Genomic DNA, 22,663 nt, shown 5'->3' with positions numbered 1-22,663 from the left:
CGCTGCCCCCGCCGGTGCCCACGCGCTCGCCCTTTCCGGGCAGACAGAGCCGCTGGCCCTTTAAAAGAGGGCGTGGCCTAGCACATAGCTCCGCCCCCCGCGCGAGGCGCCGGTCCCGGCGCGGCTGGCGCGCCCCCTGGCGGCGCGCGCGGGGAGCGGCGGTCCCGGCGGTCCCGGTGGTCCCGGCGCGGGCAGCGGCCGCCGCATCCTCTAGGCCCTGCCCGTCTGCCCCGCCGGACCGCGAGGAGCGGCCGAGCCCGCCCCGGTGCAGCCGCGCGGTGCCGCGGAGCCCCCGCCTAGGAGCGGCTTTGATCGCTCCCGCGGCCCGGCGCTCCGCAGGGTCACCCCGGGCTCAGCCCACCGCATCCCGGTGCGCTTCCGGGGCGGCCGAGGGGCTTCCTGCGGGGGGTGTGCGGGCGCGGTGCTGCTGCCAGTGCTGCTCCCGGCCCGGCCCGACGCGCCGCCGGGATGATCAACGCCATCCTCGTGTTCAACAACCACGGGAAGCCGCGGCTCGTCCGCTTCTACCAGCACCTGGTGCGCCACCGGGGCCGGGACCGGGCCGGGGCCGCCGCTGGGGCTGCGGGACCGGGACCGGTGCAGGGCTGAGGGCGCCGTGGGGCTCGATGGGCTGGGGGTGTCCCGGGAGCAGGGGCGGCCGCTGCGGCACCTGCCGCTGCCCTGTCGCGTCCCCCGGGTCACCCGTGGGTGGCACCGGGACTGGCGTGTCACCCGGAGCCGCGGGCGCCATGGGTGCCCACCCACCGTCTCCTCCTGGCAGGCAGAAGAGGTGCAGCAGCAGATCATCCGTGACACCTTCCACCTGGTGCTGAAGCGGGATGACCACATCTGCAACTTCCTGGAGTGCGGCAGGTACGGGGCGCTGCGGGGCCCTGCCGGGCTGTGCCCGCACCCCGCGGCGGGCCCGGCTGTCCCCCGGGGCCCTTCAGCCGTGCCCGTGTCCCCGCAGCTTGTTCGGCGGCTCGGACTACAAGCTGATCTACCGCCACTACGCCACGCTGTACTTCGTGTTCTGCGTGGACTCCTCGGAGAGCGAGCTGGGCATCCTGGACCTCATCCAGGTGCGTCCCTGCCCGGCACCGTTCAGGGGCGTTTCATGGCCGTGCCAGCCCCGTGCCAGCCCTTCGGAAAGGCCTGGGGAGCCCTCGGGGCCCTGGTGGGGAGGGGGCCGCACGTACTCCCTGAGCTTCCTCGTGGCTTCTTCACCTGGGAGCAGCAGGGAAGGCAGTCTGAAGGAATGTCTTTTAAAAATCAAAGCATAGAATCATTTAGGGTGGAAAAGACCCTTGGGAGCACCAAGTCCAACCATTAATCCTGGGATTCTGGGATCCCAGGTTGGAAGGGACCTCAGGGATTGTCTGGTCCAGCCTTTCTTGGCAAAGCACAGCCTAGACAATTCCCAACACCCTGACATGTGAAAAATATCCAGTGTTGGGGAATCCCTCACTTCCTCATGGAGATTATTCAACGGCTGTTTCTTTGGAAAACATTTTCCTCTTGAGCCTTATTGGAGTCTCCCCAAGAGGAACTTGTAGCCATCACTCTGTGTCTTTCCTTGTGACTCCTTGTATTAGAGGAGTTTCCAGCCTTGTAGCCACCCTTTAAACACCAGGATATGGGAAGAAGGTCCCCCCTGAGCCTCCTTTTCTCCAGGCTGAGCCCCTTCCCAGCTCCCTCAGCCTCTCCTGGGGCTCCATTCCCTTCCCAGCTCCGTTCCCTGCCCTGGACACGCTCCAGCCCCTCCAGGTCTCTCTTTTTGGGAGAGGCCCAGAGCTGTCCCACACTGGAGGTGTCCCAGCAGTGCCACCTCAGGGGACGGGCACTGCCCTGGGCCTGTGCCCACGCTGGGGTTGACACAAGCCAGGTGCCATTGGCCTCCTGCTCACCTGGACACACCTGGGCTGATGTTCAGCCACAGTCACCAGCATCCCTAGGTCCTTTTCCAGCTTTCCAGTCACTCTGTCCCATGCCTGGAGTGTTCCATGGAGTTGGTGTGACCATCTTGCCTGGTCTCTGCTGCCCCAGGTGTTTGTGGAGACGCTGGACAAGTGCTTTGAGAATGTCTGTGAGCTGGACCTCATCTTCCACATGGACAAGGTGGGTGCTGGGCTGGGGGCTGCTCCGGAGCCTGCATTTCTTGGGCTGGGCCTGGCCAGGAGAGGGTGGGGATGGCAGGGGTCACTTGGGAGGGACTGAGATCCTGCATGGGAAGCTTTCAGCCCGTGTGCTTTGAAAGCCCCTCACACTGTGACCTCCCAGGGAGAGACCCCAGTGCTGGGCTGCTCCGAGCCCGGGGGAGCCGTGCCCAGCCCTGGGGCTGCCCCTGTGCTCCACAGGCAGCCCTGCTGGAGCTGGGCAGACTCTGGCCCTGCGCTGGGGTGTTCTGCCTCTGCTCCAGGCTGTGACAGCTCAGGAGTTAACATTTTACTACAGCTGCCGGGAAAAAATGGGAAGGAACAATGGGAGTGTTTGGAATTCAAAGTGCTGGGTAAACTTTGGTTTGAGCCACAGCCTGTAATGCTTCCTCTTGAGGTGGATGGAGATCCTGGGCGGGAACCGTCCTCTTTGATCATGTTCTGGATCTCAAGGCTGAAGATAGCTGGGAATAGATAGCCAGGAATAGGCTTGGAGCAGGGAGAGGCTTGACTGAGAGTGCTGGGCTTGTGTTGCTGTTGGTCAAGATTTTCTTGCTTTGCTGGAGACAAAAACATATCAACAAAAAAGAGCACTGGGAAAAAAAAAAAAGGTGTAAAATGCTCCCTTTCCGTTGATGATTCCAACTGGGGAACTGGCAGGGAGGAGGAGTGAGCAGGTCTGGGGGGTCTCTACATTACCAGCTGCTGAGGTCGGGCTTTGTTTTCACTGTTTGCCCTGCTGCAAACTTTCCAAAATGCCACAACACGATTTTCTTGTCAGCAAAAGTGTTTATCAAAGGAGGAAGGAGAGTCAAGCAGCTGTGGGAGAAGTGTTGGCAGCTGCCCAGGTCACCTCTACCCACAGCTGAAGGAGGATATGCTCATGGGCACTGACTCTGTGGGATGGGCAGGACTCAGCAGCTTTTCACTCAGCCTTACTCTCAGCTTTACATGAGCTTTGCATGTAAAAGGCTGAGCCCCGTGGCCAGCCCGCAGCCCTCGGGCAGGGCACACCAGACCTTTGCCAGCAGCAGTGGGGTCACCCTTCCTCCGACCCCTCCTGACAGAAGAACATTCTCAGGAGATGGGAGTCGGGGTTTCTGGTAGTGGAGACCCCAGCTCGGTCAGCCAGGCTCTCCCAGCCCTTCCCATCTGAGGCTCCTGCTGCTTCCCAGCTTTGACTCGACTCTTGGCCATTATCAGCTGGTTCTCCGGTCTCTTTCTATATTTGGCACATGTTTATTTCTCAGATGTGCTCATGTTCCTGTGCTTCCCGGAGTTGGGTTGCAGAGGGACAGTGTTTGGGGTGCTGGGAATGTGCTGCTGTGTCCTGCTGGGCCTGGGCTGCCCCCCTGGCATGCCCAGGCAGGCCATGAGTGTCTCCCTGGACAGGGCTGTGAGTGTCTGCCTGGGCAGGGGATGGCAGGGGTTCAGGTGCAACTTTGGCTGCATTCTGCAATTTTTCTTTTTGCCTTAAGTTCCACCTTGCACTACCTGCAGCACAGGGCCATGGGACCAGAGCTCTGGCAGGCTTGGGTCCTACTCCTGCCCTGGGCTGATGGAGGGGGACATTGGTCAGGCACCAGTGACACCAGTGCTTGTAGCTGTCGGCGCTGGGAGCCCCAGCCTGAGAGCTGCAGGGATCCCCTGTCCCAGGCGGGGCTCAGGGTGGGCTATGCCCAGATCTCGGCCCTGCTGTCCCCCTTGGAGGGGAGTGTGAGCTGCACTCAGCAGCTGCGGGGTCCCACAGGGGACACAGATTCCTCAGGAAGTGTTGTGCTCTGGCTTGGAAAACAAAACTCAGGATTTCTGCCCTGTTGGTTTGGAGCCAGCTTGGGCTGAAGCCAGGTCTTGGAGGAACGTTTCCTGATGCTCCCATATCCTTTTAGGCTGTGGGAGCCACTTGCTCCAGCTGCTTCGGCATGCACTGGGACTGGGCTGTGGGATGGGGGTTCCAGGGCTGTGGGGGGTCCCAGGAGCTGCCTGGGCTCACCCTGTGCTGACCCCACACACCTGCTGCTGCTGCAGGCACTGGGAGTGGGACAGGACCTATGGGGAGCCCTGGGGGGATCACCTCCCAGAGCTGGGATTGCCCCTCAGGGCACGTTCTCTCCTGTTCTTTTTTCTCCCCGGGATTGTCCTGGTGGCCTTAGTCACAAGGTGTTTACAAGTGCAGCCTGGCTCTGTGAAACCATAAAACAATCTCATAACCCAACCGTGCTCCTGTGTAGCCTCTTTTACGGAAATAACTGGGACCCATAAATCCATTATCTGTGCTGGGAGCTCACTGGGAACTGCTGACTGTGCAGGCAATGCTGAGCTGAGCCAGGTGCAGGAGCTGAAGGGGGCTGTAGCTGCTAGCACAGCCTGGCTGCTGCCTCGAGGCTGGTTGTAATTCCTGGGGTTGCAACTCGGCAATGTTCCTTTCCTTGCTGTGGCTGTGTGATTGCACTGGCCCTGCCTGGCCGTTCTTCCTTGGACTCGAGGGATCCCAGGAAAGGAGCAGACTCCCTTGGCAGTTCTGTGCTTTTTCTGTGCCTGTGTCACAGTCCCCACCTTCCTAAGCAGAGAGGCCAGGCTCTGGCCTGGCTTTCTGAGGAGAAGGAGCTTCTGGGGAGAAGTGTCCTGCCCAGCAAGGACCCTGCTGCTGCTGGGCTCATCTCTAGGACACATTCCTGCTGTAACCTGGCTCCTGGCCCGGGGAGGGAGCAGCCGTGGGCCGGGGGTGGCACAGGCTGTGCCAGTGGAACCAGTTGCATGTGGCTGCTGCAGGGGCTGCTGCAGGGGCTGCCGTGTGCCCGGAGGGTGGGTGGGTGGGTGGGTGGGTGTCATCTCCAGTGGGGTACAGGTGGTAAGTGGAGCCCTGGGGCTCCCCATGCCAAGGACCTTGGCCATCCTTTCGCTCTCCAGGCAGCTCAGAAGGGGACAGGGGTAGATTTGTGTCCCTTGGGGAGATGCTGGCCCCTGACAGGCTCCCACACCGGCGCTGCAGCCGCTGCCAGGCCAGGACCGGGCCCTCAGCCTTCTGTTCCCTCTGTCCCCCCCTGGCAGGTCCACCACATCCTGCAGGAGATGGTGATCGGCGGGATGGTGCTGGAGACCAATATGAACGAGATTGTGGCGCAGGTGGAGGCCCAGGGCAAGCTGGAGAAGGCAGAGGTGAGCGGCGACGCTGCGGCTCTGCCCCGCGGGAGCTGACAGACCCTGGGCTGCGAGGGGGGTGGCCCATGGGGACTGAGGTGGGCGTGGGGGGTATCCAGGGTACTCCCAGTGTCTGCGTGCCTGAGCCCTCGGGATGGGGCTGGGGACATCCCTGCCCAGTGGTGCTGGTCAAGAGTGCAGGGAGCTGCCCGTGGAAGTGGTTCTTTTGTCAAGGTTCACGACCCCAGGCCATTAAAGGTTTACTGTGAAGATGTGGCTGTGGAGGGGCTGTGGGGTGGGGCCAGTGGTCACGGTCCCTCTGTCCCCAGGGAGGCCTCTCAGCCGCTCCTTCCCGCGCCGTGTCGGCTGTGAAGAACATCAACCTGCCCGAGATCCCCCGCAACATCAACATCGGGGACATCAACATCAAAGTGCCCAATCTGTCACAGTTCATGTGAGCAGCCCGTGCTGGGGGGCTGCCCGCTAAGCAGAGCTGGGGTCCCCGGCTCCTCCCGGGGCCCTGCCCATGTGGCACACAGGGGCTGATGGTGGCCGAGGGCAGGGAGCAGTGGCAGGGCTCAGAGAAGGAGGTGGGGAGTCCCTCCCTCTGGACCTGGGCTCAGTTCTGCTCTCTGGTCCCCCAACAAGGAGGGTGCTCTTCCTTCCCCTCCCTCCCTGCGGACATACAGCCTCTCCTCGCTGTGGGGAAGAGTTGGCTCCTGCCTCTCCTGGGATTCTTGGGATTCCCAGAGGTGAAAGTGTGCCTGTAGTGACGGCTCTGTCAGGAGCTGCAGGCTGTCTCCTCCATCCTCCCAGCCATGGCTGAGCCCTGCCCTGGTCCTGCTCTCTGTGATGGGCCCCAGCTGAGCGGGGGTCACTCACGGGAGCTGCTGTGTGCCCTGGGGACAGTGCTGGAGCGGGAATGTGGCAGCAAGAGGGACGGGAGCTGAGTGACCTGGGGGGCTTGCAGGGTCAGACCAGGCTGGGGCTGCTGGGGTGTGTCCCAATAAACTGCCCTTGAACCCGTGTCTGTGTCTGCTGTGGGTGCTGCTGGACAGGGAGGGGGCCGGGGGCTCTGTGCAGGTCTCCTGGGGGGCTTTTGGCTGGTGGAGGCCCAGGGGGTGGGAAAGGGGGCCCCAGATGCCCCAGGGGAGGGCAGGAGGCTTAGGGCAGCGTCCCTGGCTGCACCCTCTGCTCTCGGAGCAGGTGTGGGGAGGGTGGTGGCCTTGCTCAGGCTGTGACAATGTTCCCAGCTTTGGGCCTTTGGTGGTGGGTCACCCCTTGCCAGTTCCTGCCCTCGCCCTGCTGCAGGGCAGCAGCTCTGTGAGTTCTGACAGCTCTCTGGGTTGTGGGAGCTGTGGGGCTGGGGTCCTCTGAGGTTGGGGAGGAGCAGGGCTCGTCCTGGGGGGGTCACAGTGACCCTGATGGGCTCTGTCAGCCATGTACCCCACGCCCCTGGCTCCACCGCAGCTCCATCTGGCCACCAGCCCTTGAGGCTGGCCAGGGGCCCTTCCTCTGCTCCCCAGCTGTGCTCCAGGTTCTGCCTCCACTTCCCCTGGCAGGGAAACCGTGACTCTGCCTAGAAGGAATTTCCCCTCCCTGCAGCTTAACCCTTCCCCAGCTGGCCACTAGCCACATCAGCTCTCCTGGAGGTCAAGGAGCTGGCCAACCTGCTGGTCCTCCTCTGCTGGCTCTCCTCTCCCTCCGCTTCCTCCTATTCCTCCTCCTCCTCGTCCTCTTGTAGGTGCCGGCGAAGGGTGCAGGTGAGCCACCGTGCCTGGGCCATGTCCTGGGGCTGGGACGCGGCGTCCGGCAGGACTGAGGCGGTCGGAGGGGAACGCTCCGGCTCGCCTCACGGCGAGGGGCTTGGCGAGGTGCCGGTGGGTGCTGGTGAGCTGCTCTGCGCCAGGCCGGGGGTACGGGGGCTCGGCGGCCACGGGCAGCGCCTGCGCCCGGCCCCACGCCACAGCATCCCCGTGTCGCTGCGGGCCGCGTCCGGCCACACGTGCTCCCGGTGCCCCGGCTCCGCTGCCGGCTCCGGCCCCGCTGCCCCGGGCCTGCCGCTCTGCGGGGCGTGCGAGGCTGAGGCCCGGCACCGCGCCGGGCCCGGGGAGCCGCTCTGCCGGGCCCGGGGAGCCGCTCTGCCGGGCCCGGGGAGCCGCTCTGCCGGGCCCGGGGAGCCGCTCTGCCGGGCCCGGGGAGCCGCTCTGCCGGGCCCGGGGAGCCGCTCTGCCGGGCCCGGCCGCTCCCTGCTCCCAGGCGCTGGCTGAGGCTTGGACGAGCCGGGCCGAACCCGCAGCCCGGGGGAACCCGCAGCTCCGGCAGTCCGGCCCCGGGGCGGTGGCGGAGGCCGTGCGGGAGCGGAGTGCTCCCGTGCCCAGAGGGGCCGCGGCCGGGTCACCAGGCCGGCCCCACAGCCCGGAGCGAGCCGGGGCATGCGGCCTGCCAGGCGCTCTGGCCGCTCCGAGCCGCCCGCATGCTGCGGAGACGGGGCTGGATGCTGGGCATGGCTGCTGGCCGCAGCCCACCGCCTGCCCCGGCCGCGCTGGGCTGTGCACCCGTGGGTGCCGGCTTTGGCCGGGCTCAGCCCTGCCCGCCAGCGCGTTTCCAAGCCCAGGCCCCCTCCCCAGCCACCTTTCCCCTCACAACTGCCTCCTCGCCCTGCTCCGCTGTGCGGGAGCCCATGGCGGAGGTTCTCCCCCCACGCTGCCCCGGCCGTGCCCCCGCCCCGCCGGCCGGCAGACACGAGGTTAAGGGGGCGAGAGCTGCGGGTTCCTGCCCCGGAGCTTCGGAGGAAGCTTTCCTCCCTTTGGAGCCGAGAGCGCTCCGGCGGGGCGGACAGCCGGGGTGGGCAGGAGCCCGGGCAGGAGCACGGCAGCAGCCCGGCAGCAGCCCGGGCAGGAGCACGGCAGCAGCCCGGCAGCAGCCCGGGCAGGAGCACGGCAGCAGCCCGGCAGCAGCCCGGGCAGGAGCACGGCAGCAGCCCGGCAGCAGCCCGGGCAGGGCCGCCCGCGGGGCCCGGGAAGCGGCAGCAGGGCGGGCGGGACCCCGCTGGCCCCGGCGGAGCGGAGCGCAGGAAGGTGAGGGGGCACTCTGCTGCTGCGGAGGCTCCGGGGGCTTCACAGCCCAAGCGGGGGCAGCCTTGGGCCGGACCGAGCGGGGAAGGGGCCGTGGGGACCGGCGGGGTCTCTGGGGTGTGGGGCTAGCAGTGGGGTTCACATACATGGGGGTTATGTGAATGCATGGGCCCGTATGCAATGTGGGGTTTGGGGGGTCTGTGGGGATGCTTGACGGTGTGGAGGGCTCTGGGGGGTGTCAGGCTGTGGGGTGTGTGAGGCCAGAGCCCCAAGGGACCCACGTGCCCACAGGGGCGACGCCCAACCTCTGTGCCGCTGGTGGGAGATGCGTGTGCTGCTGGCTGGGCTCCAGAGGGGTTTTCTGGGGGTGGGGACAGAGTCCTGCAGGCTGGGGGAGTCGGGGTGTGGGTGCTGTGTCTGCTGCTCCCCGTAACTCCATCCAGCCCCTCCCCAGGCGAGCCAGTGGGGGATGCCTGCGTGCTGTGCCCCAGGGGCTGTGGGGAGGGCCAGCAGGCCCGTTGGCACGGGACAGGGGCTGTGCAGAGTGCCTGGCACCCCCCAAACACCTGTGGCCCTTGGTCCTGTGGGGGACTGTCCCCAAAGCCTTTGGCCACAGCCAGGGTGGGGATGGTTCTGAGAGAGCCAGCAGTGACCTCTGGGCCTGGGGGATGGCTGTGCCTGACAGGGAGTGCCAGGAACATCAGCAGCATCCAGAGTGATTTGTGCCAGGCACGGTGGCCCCGGCAGGTGCAGCTGGGTGCTGTCAGGGACAGGGCACGGGCTCCCTGGAGACACCACTCACTCATCCTGGTTTGCCCTTTGCCCCAGCTGTGGCTTCTGGCAACACCTGCCCATATCTCCCTATGGAGATATCGTTTAGATCCTGAGAACGGGACTTCCTATTTTGTCCCAGTGTGGGACAGGATGCGTTACCCACCCCCACCCCGCCCTGGGTGGGGACCTCACCTGTGCCCACTGGGGCTGGTTTCACAAGGACGGAGTTTGACCCCGCTGCCTCGGGGTTCATGACCCTGGACTTTGAGAGGGCTGTGAGCAGAGGGAGCTCCTCCCAAGCGTCCTCCCCCCATTCCCCCGCCGCTGCCAGACCCCTGTGCTGCACCACACTGCCCTGCTTTCCCTGGCTGGGGCAGCCTGTGTGCTGTGCCCCCCGCACGCAGGGGCGGCCTGGACCCTCTGACAGTGGCTCAGACGCTGTCACTCCAGGGTGAATGGGGTGACACTGAGTCTGCATCTGGGCTTGGCTGCTGGGGACACACGCTGGGCCCCGCAGCATGGTGTGGATGTGGCTGCTGGCTGCGACCACCCACTCTGTCCCTCCTTCTGCAGGGCCAGGCCAGCGCTGGGGAAGGACGCCGGGGGTCCAGGCCCACAGCCCGTGCACACTCCCTGATGGTGCCACCCCCCACCGCCAGCTCTGCCCCTGCAGCAGCAGCGGTGCCGGGAATTCGTGCTCCTGCCAGGCTGGGGGGCGGGCGGGGGGAAAGCTCATCCCAGGGTCTGTCGCCGCCCTGAACCCCATGGCCACTTAATACTTCACCCATTAACTTGGACTAATAAACCTCGTGGGAGCGAGAGGCTAAAAGCCGTGCTTGCACCAGCGCCGTCTCTGCCAGTGCCACTCCTGCTACCCGCCATGGCAGGCGGCTTCTTCATCAGCAAGACCGTGGGCATCGTGGCCATTGTGCTGGGCCTGGGCGCTGTGGCCACCATCATTGCACTCTCGGTGGTGTACGCCCAGGAAAAGAACAAGGGGGCATCAGATGTGGGTACCAGCACCACGGCCAGCCCTGGCACCAGCGCCACGGCCAGCCCTGGCACCAGCACCACGGCTAGCCCCGGCACCAGCACCACGGCCAGCCCCGGCACCAGCACCACGGCCGGCCCCGGCACCAGCACCACCACCCCTGCCTCCAACAACCCCTGGAACCGGTGGAGGTTGCCGAACACACTGAAGCCGGAGTTCTATGAGGTGTCCCTGCAGCCCTTCCTGAAGCCCGATGCCAACAACATGTACATCTTCAAGGGCAACAGCAGTGTGGTCTTCATGTGTGAGAAGGCCACCGACCTCATCCTCATCCACAGCAAGAAGCTGAACTACACCATGCAGGGCTCCTTCCATGCCACCTTGCAGGCAGAGGGTGGTGGCAATGCCCCTGCCATCTCCCGCACCTGGCTGGAGACTCCCACCCAGTACCTGGTGGTGCAGCTGGACGCTCCCCTGCAGCAGGGCCAGCGGTACCGGCTGTCCAGCAGCTTCACCGGGGAGCTGGCCGATGACCTGGCTGGCTTCTATCGCAGCGAATACACGGACGAGTCAGGCAACAAGTAGGTGGAGGGCAGGGGATGGGGTGGAAGCCACAGGGCTGGCCCAGTGTGGTGGTGGGAAGGGGAATGGGGACACGGGGCTGGCACAGGGCAGTGGAGGGCATGAGCTGGCTTTGGGGCTCCTCTCCCACCAGGACCATGGGATGGGTGTGTGGAGCCTCTGTGCCCTCCTTGCATCCTCATGCTGCCCCAGTGGGGGTGGGAGAAAGGGGACTTGGGGGGGTGCGGGCTCCACAGGGACCCCCAGGACTGATAGGGTTGGCTCACAGGCAGGTGGTGGCCACCACGCAGATGCAGGCGGCTGACGCACGCAAAGCTTTCCCCTGCTTCGACGAGCCGGCCATGAAAGCCAACTTCACAGTGACGCTGATCTACCCCTCCAGCTATGGGGCCATTTCCAACATGCCTGCCAAAAGTGAGTGGGGTGGGGGAGCCCCGTTGCGGGGCTGGGGGCCTGGCAGGGCTGTGGGCTGATTCTCTGATCTCCACAGACACCGGTGAGCAGGTGATTGATGGAGAGACCTGGAAGGTCACTGAGTTTCACACCACTCCCCGGATGTCCACGTACCTTCTGGCCTTCATTGTCAGCCGGTTCAAAGCTGTGGAGAGATCAGAGAAGACACTGGTAGGATGGGGTGGGGTGCACACCCTGCCCACCTGGGTGGCTGAGCCTGGGCCACTGATGAGTCCTGCATCCCTCCTCTCCAGATTCGCATCTGGGGCCGCCCCAAAGCCATCGCTGAGGGCCAGGGCGACTACGCTCTCAATGTCACTGGCCCCATCCTCAGCTTCTTTGAGGACCACTACAACACGCCCTACCCGCTCCCGAAGTCTGGTGGGTGCTGCGGGGCACCCGGGGCTGAGGTGCCCACTGCAGGGGGGAAGATGGGAAGATGGGCCAGCGTGCTGTCAGCGGGGCACTGACGGGAGCCCTCCACCCCCAGACCAGGTTGGCCTCCCCGATTTCAATGCGGGCGCGATGGAGAACTGGGGGCTGGTGACCTACCGGGAGAACTCGCTGCTCTTCGATGCTGCGTACTCCTCCATTGGCAACAAGGAGCGGGTGGTGACCGTCATCGCCCACGAGCTGGCACACCAGGTACCTGCTGCGCCCCTCGCCCGCTCCCCTGACTGACGGCTGGCGGCTGAGGGAGTGCTGTGCCCTCTGCAGTGGTTTGGGAATTTAGTGACGCTGCGGTGGTGGAACGACCTGTGGCTGAACGAGGGCTTCGCCTCCTACGTGGAGTACCTGGGTGCTGACTTCGCTGAGCGCTCCTGGAACATTGTGAGTGCCAGCGACGGTGGGCGTGGGGGTGGGCAGGGCAACAGGCAGCCCAGGGCTGCCCCGGTGCCAGGCGGTACACGCGGGGCTGAGGCGGGTGCCGGTGCCCCCTCTGCAGAAAGACCTGATGGTGCTGAACGAGCTGCATGCGGTGATGGCGACAGACGCCCTGGCCAGCTCCCACCCGCTCTCCTTCCGTGAGGAGGAGATCAACACCCCAGCCCAGATCAGCGAAGTCTTCGATAGCATCTCCTACAGCAAGGTGTGCACGGGGGTCCCTGGGGTGGGGATGGACTCTGGGGTGTCCCTGGCTTCTCTGACCTGCTGTCCCTGCAGGGAGCATCGGTGCTGCGGATGCTCTCGAGCTTCCTTGGTGAGGAAATCTTCAAGAAGGGGCTGCAGGTGAGGTGCTGCTGGTACTGGGGGGCAGCGAGCCCAGTGCAGGGTGGGCATCCCAGGGCAGAGGCCTTCCTGGCTGCTCTAGGGGGGTCCCACACCCTAGACTTGTCCTTGCTCACCCGTCTCTCTTGGTGCTCTCCCACAGTCCTACCTCCACACCTTCTCCTACAACAACACCGTCTACACTGACCTCTGGGTCCATCTGCAAGAGGTAGGAGGGGGCTGGTGCTCCTGCAGCATCCCCGGCCCTGGCTCCGGGGGCTGCCTGGTGTGACAGGGTCCCACATGCTGGGTGAGGGTTGTAGTGCTGGCCAAGCCCCACACTGGCCGTGCCCCTGGCCCTGGTGAGTAGCGGCGCTGCCATCCCCGCAGGCGGTGAACAAGAACAACGTCCAACTGCCTGACAGTATCAGCAACATCATGGACCGCTGGACGCTGCAGATGGGCTTCCCTGTGGTGACTGTTGACACCCAGAGCGGCACCGTCAGCCAGACCCATTTTCTGCTGGATCCCACATCTTCTGTGGACAGACCCTCTGTCTTCAAGTGAGTGTGGCGGGGCTGGCTGGGAACTGAGGGGTCAGGGGTGAGGGCCAGTCCCACCACCTGTCTCTCCATGGCGCAGCTACACCTGGATCATCCCCATCACCTGGATGACAGACAGTGGCCCTGGGAACGGCATCTACTGGCTGACCAAAGTCACAGGTATGGTGTGTCCTGGCCGTGAGTGGGGGTCTTGCTGCCACCTCCACTGCCATGGCACTGGTCGTGGTTCCCATGGAGGCAGTGGTTGTGGGGGCTGAGCCTGGCCCTCCCTGGTGGGTGGGGGTGCAGCTCTGGCAGAGCCTCCTGTCCCCTTCCCAGCCACCAACAACGACTTCAGGCTCAACAGCCCCAGCTGGCTCCTGCTGAACCTCAATGTCACTGGGTACTTCCGTGTCAACTACAACCAGGAGAACTGGGATCAGCTCCTCAAGCAGCTTGACACTAACCACATGGTACCCGGGGTGCTCAGGGCTGTGGGACCCCATTCACACCACCCCACTCAGGCTGTCCTGAGACACTGACTTTGCTCTCTCAGGTCTTCCCTGTGATCAACCGTGCCCAGATCATTGACGACGCCTTTAACCTGGCCAGGTGAGCCCTGCCTGGTGGTCCGGATGCCACTGGAGTGAAGGGCTGGATGGGGTGGGCACCCTGGGGTGGGCAGTGCCAGTGGAGCTGGGGAGGTGACGCTGCCCTCACCCCTGGCAGGGCCAAGCACGTCAGCGTGACCTTGGCTCTGAACACGACACGGTTCCTGAGCCACGAGACGGAATACATGCCCTGGCAGGCAGCGCTCAACAGCCTCCAGTACTTCCAGCAGATGTTTGACCGCAGCGAGGTCTTTGGGGCCATGTCGGTGAGTGGTGCCACCCCCCTGTGCTGGGTGTGAGGGGCCAGAATTGCCCCCACGGTGGTGTGGGGGCTGCTCCCAGTGTCACTGGGCACTGACTCCCTCTTGCCCCCAGAAATACATGCGCAAGCAGGTGACCCCTCTCTTCAACTACTACAAGGAAAGCACCAATAACTGGAAGGAACTCCCCATTGGCCTGATGGCCCAGTGAGTACTGTGGCCCTGGGGCTGGGCTGGGTCCCTGGGGTCTCCCCAGCTGTGCTGGGTAGAGGGCACAGCTCTGCCTCCAGCCAGCACTGGCTGGTGAGTGCCCTGTGCCGGACCCCAGCCCTCACGGCCTCTCTCCCCCAGGTACAACGAGGTCAATGCCATCAGCACCGCCTGCTCCTACGGTGTCACTGATTGCCAGAATCTGGCCACCGACTACTTGCACCAGTGGCAGAATGGCTCCACCAACCCGTGAGTCCCCGGAAGCGGCGGTGCTGTGTGTGTGGTCAGGATGGGCACGGCGAGGGGCTCCTGGCACTGACCTTACCCCAACAGGGTCCCCGCGAACCTGCGCTCAGCCATCTACTGCAGCATGGTGGCCACGGGCGGGGAGGATGCCTGGAACTTCCTCTGGGAGAAGTTCAAGGAGGCCCATGTGGTGTCTGAGGCTGACAAGCTCCGCACAGCCCTCTCCTGCAGCCCCCACCCCTGGATCCTCAACCGGTGCGTGTGGGGTCTGGCTGGCACTGTGGTGTGTCCCCACCAGCCCATCACCCTCATCATGTCAGCTGCCCCGCCAGCCCCTCACCGCCTCATCGTGCCCCTCCAGGTACCTGCAGTACACCCTCGACCCCACAAAGATCCGGAAGCAGGATGCCACCTCCACGATCAACAGCATTGCCAGCAACGTCGTGGGCCAGTCCCTGGCCTGGGACTTCATCCGTGGCAACTGGAGGACGCTCTTCACCCAGTGAGCACCATGGGGGGCTGGGTCACCCCTGTCTGCCTGCGCCCCTTGAGGGTGGCACTGTCCCTTCCCCTGTCCCCTCCCCCTGGCTCAGCACCCTTCTGCCCTCCCAGGTATGGGGGCGGCTCCTTCTCCTTCTCCCGCCTGATTTTAGCTGTGACCCAGCGCTTCTCCTCAGAATTTGAGCTGCAACAGGTGAGGCTGGACCCTGGCAGGAGCCGGGGGACCAGGGACCCCAGCCTTGGCAGAGCTGCCCTTTGCCAGCAGCCCTTGAGAGGGGATTTCCTGCCCCTTGTGTGCCCAGGGGTCCAAGAGGTCCTGTCCTTGTCACAGGCTGCTGGATGCCTGCTGGGGTGGTGGCAGGGATGCCCAAGGGCTGTCAGAGAGCTCCTGGAAGCTGTTGGGGTGCTGCATGGGCTTCAGGAGGCTATTGGGGTGATCCTGGAGGTTGCTGAGATGGTGCTGGTGGCTCTCGGGGTGATATTGGGGCTGTCAGGAGGATGTTGGGTGGTGTTGGGGGCTGCTGGAGTGGTGCTGGGGGCTCACAGAGGCTATTGGGGTGCTCCTGGGGGCTGTTGGTGTCTTGCCAGGGAGCAGCTGAGAGATGCTGGGGCGGTGCTGGAGTGCTCACAGGGGTTGTCAGGGGCTGGAGTGCTCACAGGGGTGTTCCTGGGGGGGTCCAGTGGTGCTGGGAGCTGCGGGGTTCTGCCAGGGGTTGCCGGGCCCATGCCCTGCCTGCTCCAGCCCCATCTCTGCCTGGCAGCTGGAGCAGTTCAAGAAGGACAACCAGGACATCGGGTTTGGGTCGGGGACACGGGCGCTGGAGCAGGCGCTGGAGCGGACCCGCGCTAACATCAACTGGGTGAAGGAGAACCAGGCCACGGTGCTGGACTGGTTTGAGAACGCGATCAAGAGCAGCTAACAGGCGCCTGCACTTCCCTGGCCACCAGGACGGGCCCTCGGCCACTCCCTCACTCCATCCCCCCGCACTGCCAGGGAGGGGCTGACGCCTGGATGATGGGCACTGGGAACTTGGGGGGCTTGGCGGGGGGGAGGTCGGGCTGGTGTGCTCTGGGCTGTAAATAAAAACTTGCCCGGTTTCCAGGGGCACCCTGCGTGCTGGGGCCGTGCTGTGGGGACTGCGACACACCGGGTAGGAAGCGCCAGGGGCCCTGCAGGCCTGGGGCAGCCCGGGGCTGTGAGCCCCCGGCTGTTAGGAGCCCGGTGCTAAGTGGCTCTGGGGGCTTCGCTGACGCCAGCCCCCAGCCCCCCTGTCTGACAGCTGCGTGCGAGCTCTCCTGCTGGGCCCTGCTTAGGGGGACTGGCAGCAGGACCCCTCTGCCTGCGCCGCTCTGGGCAGGTGCTGCAGGCTCGGGGCAGGGCCAGGCTGTGACAGGTAGGAGGGACTGTCCCCCATGGGCCACCCTGCGCCCTGAAGAGACCGCGCTGCCCTTGGGCACAGGGATGGGAAGGGACCCCAGCAGGTGGGAACTGGGGTCAGTGGGGCTGGGGACGGCCCAGGTGGTGAGTCCCTCTGCCACCTCAGCCCTGGCACACATGCGGGCTGTGGGTTGGGCTGGCAGTGGGCACTGAGCCGCTGGCCCGGGCAGCACCTGGCTGTGTGCGTGGGGTGCCAGGCTGAAGGGTGCTCCCAGCCCTGCCCGTGCTGAGGTGCAGCCAGCAGGTCCCACAGTAAGGAATAGGGGAGCAGCTCTGCAGGGCGGCTTTAGGGAGGACCCTGGTGTCTGTCCCATCCCGTGCAGCTCTGCAGCATGGCCACGCCACTGACCCGCGGCCATGCCACTGTCCCACTGCCCCACTGCCATGGCACTGTGTGGGCTCTGTGTCCAAGGGGTGCAGGCAGCTCCAAGCCCACAGCTGCTGGGCAGGAGCTGGGAAGATGAGCCTGGTCAGGACTGCTGAGCTGTGTGGGAAGAGCTGTGTGAGGTGAGTGGCTGTGGGACACCCCACCTTGCACCCCCTGCCACCCTCCGCACGAGGACCATCCTCCACCCCAGCCCAGGGACTGCAGGAGCAGGGGCTGGGCCAGAGAGGGTCTTTGGGCACCTGGTGATGTGTGGGCAGCTGGGACCCAGGTGCAGGGATCCTGTGGTGCCCTGTGTCCGTCAGTCCTGCCCGGGGAGGCTCCAAGCAGCAGGAGGGAGGCGTCCTATTACCCGTGGCTGTGCCACGTCTGTGAGGAGGCCCCAGGGTGGTATAACTGGGAATCCTCTGAAGCTCTGGGAGGATCCCTGCAGCAGGGATGTCGGGGGGTGACCCTACATCCATCTCCGGACCCTCAAGCACCTCTGGGGCAGTGCCTGCTGCAGCAGGGCTGCAGAGGGGTGACCCCCAGGCACCCGTCCCCATGCCGGGAGCTCCGTGCAGCTCCGGGGGGATCCCTGCCATGGCAGGCGACCCCCAGCCCGCAGCGCGGGGGTCGCTGTCCTGGCAGCAGCCCAGGCCCCGCGGACAGAGGGGACAGTGTTGGGGGGCCGGCGCCCCGCGGCCGAGCCCCAGCAGGGCGGGGAGGTGGGCGATGTAGCGGGTGGCGAGGCGCAGGGTCTCGATCTTGGTGAGGGCAGGTAGTGCCACAGCTTGTCTGCGGGACCCCCGCTGCCCCGCACCCCTCCCTGCCCCGAGGGGACACGGAGGGGCTCTGCCGAAGGAGCTGGGGTGCGGTGCTGTGTCTGGCCCTGGTTGGGGACTGTTCTGCGGGCCGCGTCTGGGGGTAACCCCGGCTTTATTCGGGCCGGGGGTGCGGGGCGATGCCTCTGCGCCCTCCTGGAGGTATCGAGCTCCCCCAGCCTCGCCCCGCTCCGGGCGGGCGGCAGGAGCCTGGGAATGCCGGGCCCATTTGCAGAGGTGTCAGATCTGACTCCTTCGGTCCTTAATTGGCCCTGCCGGCGCTGGGAAGTGTGTGGGGACCCATTCACACGGCCGTGAGAGATGCTAACGTGCCTCCAGCCCCGCAGCACCGTACCGGGTCGCCCCGCACCGCACCTCCCCGCACAGCCGCTCAGCCGGCGGCAGCCCAGCCCGGGACTTGACCTTCCAGTGCCGGGACCCCGAGCCGCCTGCCCGGGCACCCAGCAGAGTCCCCGCAGCTCCCTGCCCTGTGCCCAGCTCTCAGCCCCGGCCCCCGTGCAGGTGAGGGGGCCGGGGGCCTCCCTTCCCTGAGACATCCCGGCACTGGCCGCGCTGCTCCTGTCCCCGCAGTCCCAAGGGATGCAGCCCCGGACGGCTCCAGACACGCTGAGGCATCTGGGGAGCCACCAGGCTGTGCCCCTGCTCGGTCTGGGGGTCCCTGTGCTGCTGCGGGTTGGGGTCCCCAGGGCACTGGGGTGCACCGTGCTGGGTGCCAGCGTCTTGAGGGTGCCCAGGGGATCCCCCGTGCAGATGGGCTGAGGGAGAGCGGGGGCCGAGGGGGCTCTTTGCCAGGCGCTTGGCAGCACTGACCCCTGCACCAGACACAGCCCCGGGCAGCGTCCCTGCGAGCGGTGCCCATCCCGGACAGAGGGACAAGCATGGCCCCCAGAAACCACACAGGCGTCTGACCCGGGATGACGGGTCCCCAGTGGGCAGGGACGTGTCCTGGGAGGGTCCCAGCAGGGCAGGAGGGCTGGGGGCTCCCGGGGGGCACAGCCTGAGCTGGGCACCGGCTGAGCTCTGTCCTGGTGCCCTGGCCGTGTTGCCTCATGGCCCTGCACCCTGCTCCACTGATAGGGGCTGAAGGGATGGGGGAACTCACCCTGCTCCCCGGAGTGAGGGGCTGCAGGGTGTCCTGCTGTCACCAAAAGTTGGGCATCAAACCCTCTAACACTGTAATTTCAGTATTAGAAAGTAGCTTTATTTCAGTGCTGGGTGTGCAGAGGATGTCTCCTACTGCCTATACCACAGCTAGTTAACAGACTAGTTTAAATCTTTGTTAAGTCATTAATTACATTTCCCAAAACTCAAAAATGTATGCTAAACAGCCCCGCAAAGTCTTTTGCATATTTATATCACTTTTTGGAGCTTATTTACATAAAAGTAGGGGTCTTTGAGGGTCTGGTGCTCGTTTGGGGAGCACCCCATTCCACACATTATCAAAAAATTTCTTATCTTTGAATTCATCCCAGCTCTGTGGTCTGGCCAAGATACATCTTCTTACCAGTGTTGGTCAGGGCCATGGTCTTTAAGGCTAAGATAACCACTTGCACCCATTAATACAGGACAAAGCACTTCTGGCTGAAGCTAAAGGAATTCACAAGACTTACACACTCTTGGTTAAAGATTTTCCCAACCCTGCGGGGGCTCTGACCCCACGGCCGGTGCTGCCCCAGCCCAGCCGCACTCCAGCACTTGTCCAAACAGGGAGGTGGGAAGCGGCTGCGGCGGGTGCAGAACTCATTACCCGGGAGCTCATCAGCTAATGCGACCCAGGAGGGGGCCGGCAGCGGGGAAGAGGCCGTGCCTGGCCCGGGCCATGGGGTGCACATCTCCCCTCAGACACCCCTGCGCCCCCAGCCTGGGCTGGGTGTTGGAATGGGGTTGGCACTGGTGGCCTCGGATGGGTTGGGTCAGTGCTCAGATGTGCACACAAGGTTTGGGGGTCCTGTGCCCCCGGCTGTATCCCCTCAGCTGTGCCCCCCAGCTTTGTGGGGATCCTGTGCCCCTCATGTTCCCAGGGCTTCGCACACCCCGCTTGGGGGGGGGGGTCCTGCACCCCGCAGTAGCAGCGGGCTGTGCACACCCAGTTCGGGGGTCCTGTGCCCCCACGTGTACCCCCAGACCAGGCTGTGCACACCAGCTCTGCGGGCCCGTGCCGTGCCATGCCCGCGTCCCCTTGCTCCCTGATGGATTTTCCGTGCCTCGGCGGGGCTGTTTCCCGGGAAACCTTCACACCCGCCGGCCCCGACACCTGCGGGCCTGGGAACGCGGCGGGAGGGCTCCTCCCAGCCCCGGCCCCGGCCCTCCACACCCGCCGCCCGTGGGGGCTCCCCTGCCACTGCCAGCGCCGGGCACCCCCGCGGGGTCCGTCCGGGGGCGGTGGGAGACCGGCACCCCCAAACCGGGTGGGGGGTGTCCCACAAAGCCACAGGGGCAGCTCCCTGTCCGGAGTCACGCTGCAGGGGGAGACGCAAGGACACGCCACCCAGACCCACTGCAAACCCCACTGCAGCCCCTCAGAGCCCCGCAACACCCCCGGGGCACCCCCAGTGCAGAGCGTGCTGCAGCCCCACTGCAGCTCCCCCAGCAGAGCTACTGAGACCCCGCTGCAGCTCCCGGGTGGGTCCCAGCCCAGGCCCCCCGCCCCGCGCGGGGGCGAGGGGCAGCACCGAGCAGCTTCACACCTCTGGGGTGAAATTCGTCACCCCGCGTTCACAGCCGCGGCCCGGGCCCCCCCCCCCCCCCCCCCCGACCCCCGGCCTTTGAAGTGCTGCTCCTGCAGCCGCGAAGGTGCCTCTTCACACCTCCGGCCCGGCATAAAGCCGGGGCGCCCGGCAGGCACCGGCACACCGCTCCCAGCCTCCGCTCTGCCATGGCCCACGGCCGCACGCTGCCCGCCACCGCCCCGCTGCAGGACTGGGGTGCCCGCGGACCGCCGGACCCCCTGGGCTACAGCAGCAGCTCTCCCGCAGCATCGCCCGACTCCTGCGGCCTCGCGTCCCCCGCCGCGGCTCGGGGGCCCTGCCGCGGGCACGCCGCCCCCCGCCCCAGGGGCAGGAAGGGGGTGCGGGGCGGCGGGGGAGCGGGGGTCCCGCGGCAGAGCGCCAGCGAGCGGGAGAAGCTGCGGATGCGGCGGCTGGCGCAGGCCCTGCTGCGGCTGCGGCACTACCTGCCGCCCGCGCTGGCGCCCGCCGGGCAGACCCTCACCAAGATCGAGACCCTGCGCCTCGCCACCCGCTACATCGCCCACCTCTCCGCCCTGCTGGGGCTCGGCCGCGGGGCGCCGGCCCCCCGACACTGTCCCCTCTGTCCGCGGGGCCTGGGCTGCTGCCAGGACAGCGACCCCCGCGCTGCTTCGCCGCCCGGCGCTGCGGGCTGGGGGTCGCCTGCCATGGCGGGGATCCCCCCGGAGCTGCACGGAGCTCCCGGCATGGGGACGGGTGCCTGGGGGTCACCCCTCTGCAGCCCTGCTGCGGCGGGCACTGCCCCAGAGGTGCTTGGGGGTCCGGAGATGGGGCTAGAGACCTGGGGATCCCCCCCCTACACCCCTGCTGCAGGGACCCTCCCAGATGCACTTGGGGGTCCGAACATCGGAATGGAGACCTGGGGGTCTCCCTCCTACATCCCGGCAACCGGGACCCCTCCAGAGATTCTTGGGGTTTCCAACGTCCAGACGGAGACCTGGGGGCCACCCCCCTACATGCCTGCAGTGGGGACCTCCTCAGAGCTGGACGAGGCTGTCACCTCCACTGCGTCCCCCTGGCTGACCCCTCCCCACTCTGCAGGGGCTGGGCCCCGTCCGGAGCTCCCTGGTGATGTCCTGGACATGGGACTGGTGCTGTCAGAGTTCGTGGGCACAGGGACAGTCACCCAGGTACGTGCTGGTGGGGATTGGGGTGACTTTCAGCATGGGGCTGGCGTGGGGCAGGGATCAACCCCCCCTTGAGGCAGCCTCAGAGTCCTCGTGGCGTGGGGCAGCGCAGGAACTGGTTTTGGGGTAACAACAGCCTTATCTGGGGTAGGCAACGGAGAGGTGAGCCCTGCTCCGGGCAGTGGCTGAAGTGGATCCCCCAGCCTGCCCCATCTTTCCTGGTGCTTCCCTCCCTCATGTTTGTGGGGATCCCATTAGTGGGGACAGAATGGAGTCCGTTGTCCTGCTCGTCCCTGCCCAGGAGCCTTTCCAGTGGGTGGGCTGTCACTCCCACGACCCCAGCCCTGCCTGCAGCTCTGGCTGGCTGCTCACCCTCTCCCTGTCTGCTCCCCAGGATCTCTCTGCGGACCTGCTCTCACTGCTGGAGGCTCTGCTCCCTGCACCGCCCGGGCACTGACCCGGGTGAGGCCCGGGCCTGGAGCACCCACTGCCCCGCCATGCCCGTCTGGACCCCTGCAGCCCGGGGACACACGGGCCCTTGGGACAGCTGCAGGAACAAGCTGTCGGAGCCTGGAGCCGTGCTGGACGCGCCGGGTGGCGGCTGGATGTGAATAAACCCTTGTACCCTCTCTGAGTGTCCGTGTGGCTGTTCCCAGGAGCTGGGCACGGAACGGGGTTTGGCATGCCTGGGTCTCCTCGCTGGGCTGCAGGGCTGGGGGCTGTGGGGCAGCCAGGCACCAGCTGGGAGAGCAACCTGGGGGAGTATTGAGACACTCCCCTTGCCCTGGGGCCTGAGCCCCGGCCAGGAAGGGCTGAGGGTCCCCAGCACCCTCCAGATCCATCCAGCCTTCCCACCTGGCACTTCTGGGCCTGCGGGAGCTCTCAGTGCAGAGTGAGATGGGTAGATTTGGGGTCCAGCTCGGTGTGGGGATGGGGCTGAGCCCACAGGCTGGAGATCCTGCCAGGAGCTGGTGATGGGGACCCTGTGCCCCCAGCCCCCTTGGTGGCTCCCTGAAGTCTGGGGTCCCCATTAGCAGGAGGGTGTTGGGACCTGGCAGCCATGTGCTAATGGGTCAGGGGAGTATCCTCCCAGCTCTGGGGTCTGGGGTGAAGGGCGGGAGGTTAATGAACCCCATGGAGTGTGAAAGGACTCTCTAATGAGGTTAATATCCTCTGCTGGGGCGGAGGAGGGGCGTGACGGAACGGGAGACAAGCCTTTGAGGTGCAAAGCAGCCCCCTGGCCTGCCCTCCTCTAGGCTGCAGCCCCCGCTCTCCAGCCGGGGCTGAAGGGACCTGGGCACGGGCTCCAGCCACCGGGACCCTGCCATGGGGCTGACCCCAGCCTGGGGGAGCAGCTGGCAGCCGCAGGGAGGGCGGAGGGACCTGTGG

General features: G+C 65.7%; 3 protein-coding genes across 3 annotated transcripts; all 3 read left to right on the top strand.

Annotated features, from left to right (window-relative positions):
- Positions 1 to 153: 153 nt before the first annotated feature.
- AP3S2 (adaptor related protein complex 3 subunit sigma 2) lies at positions 154 to 6,323 on the top strand. The gene is made up of 6 exons (XM_053954299.1): positions 154 to 537; positions 782 to 873; positions 971 to 1,082; positions 2,047 to 2,118; positions 5,208 to 5,315; positions 5,627 to 6,323. Exons 1-6 carry the CDS (start codon positions 469 to 471, stop codon positions 5,753 to 5,755), a joined length of 582 nt encoding a protein of 193 aa, XP_053810274.1. The 5' UTR covers positions 154 to 468; the 3' UTR covers positions 5,756 to 6,323.
- Positions 6,324 to 8,287: 1,964 nt separating this feature from the next.
- On the top strand, positions 8,288 to 15,859 carry ANPEP (alanyl aminopeptidase, membrane). The gene is made up of 21 exons (XM_053954293.1): positions 8,288 to 8,377; positions 9,722 to 10,720; positions 10,990 to 11,135; positions 11,212 to 11,345; positions 11,429 to 11,555; positions 11,665 to 11,819; positions 11,892 to 12,005; positions 12,121 to 12,264; positions 12,339 to 12,404; positions 12,547 to 12,612; positions 12,774 to 12,946; positions 13,026 to 13,105; positions 13,265 to 13,398; positions 13,482 to 13,537; positions 13,655 to 13,802; positions 13,912 to 14,003; positions 14,148 to 14,255; positions 14,340 to 14,507; positions 14,614 to 14,754; positions 14,865 to 14,946; positions 15,515 to 15,859. Exons 2-21 carry the CDS (start codon positions 10,029 to 10,031, stop codon positions 15,671 to 15,673), a joined length of 2,985 nt encoding a protein of 994 aa, XP_053810268.1. The 5' UTR covers positions 8,288 to 8,377; positions 9,722 to 10,028; the 3' UTR covers positions 15,674 to 15,859.
- A 1,841-nt stretch (positions 15,860 to 17,700) lies between these two features.
- Positions 17,701 to 21,903, top strand: LOC128794789 (skin secretory protein xP2-like). Its single transcript, XM_053954993.1, has 4 exons — positions 17,701 to 17,901; positions 19,108 to 19,312; positions 20,172 to 21,277; positions 21,669 to 21,903. The coding sequence occupies exons 1-4, from the start codon at positions 17,701 to 17,703 to the stop codon at positions 21,729 to 21,731; spliced, it is 1,575 nt and encodes a 524-aa protein (XP_053810968.1). The 3' UTR covers positions 21,732 to 21,903.
- Positions 21,904 to 22,663: the final 760 nt, after the last annotated feature.

The sequence above is a fragment of the Vidua chalybeata genome, chromosome 13 (genome assembly GCF_026979565.1).
Source record: "Vidua chalybeata isolate OUT-0048 chromosome 13, bVidCha1 merged haplotype, whole genome shotgun sequence".
Lineage (NCBI taxonomy): Eukaryota > Metazoa > Chordata > Aves > Passeriformes > Viduidae > Vidua > Vidua chalybeata.
This window is presented reverse-complemented; position numbering and strand designations above follow the sequence as displayed.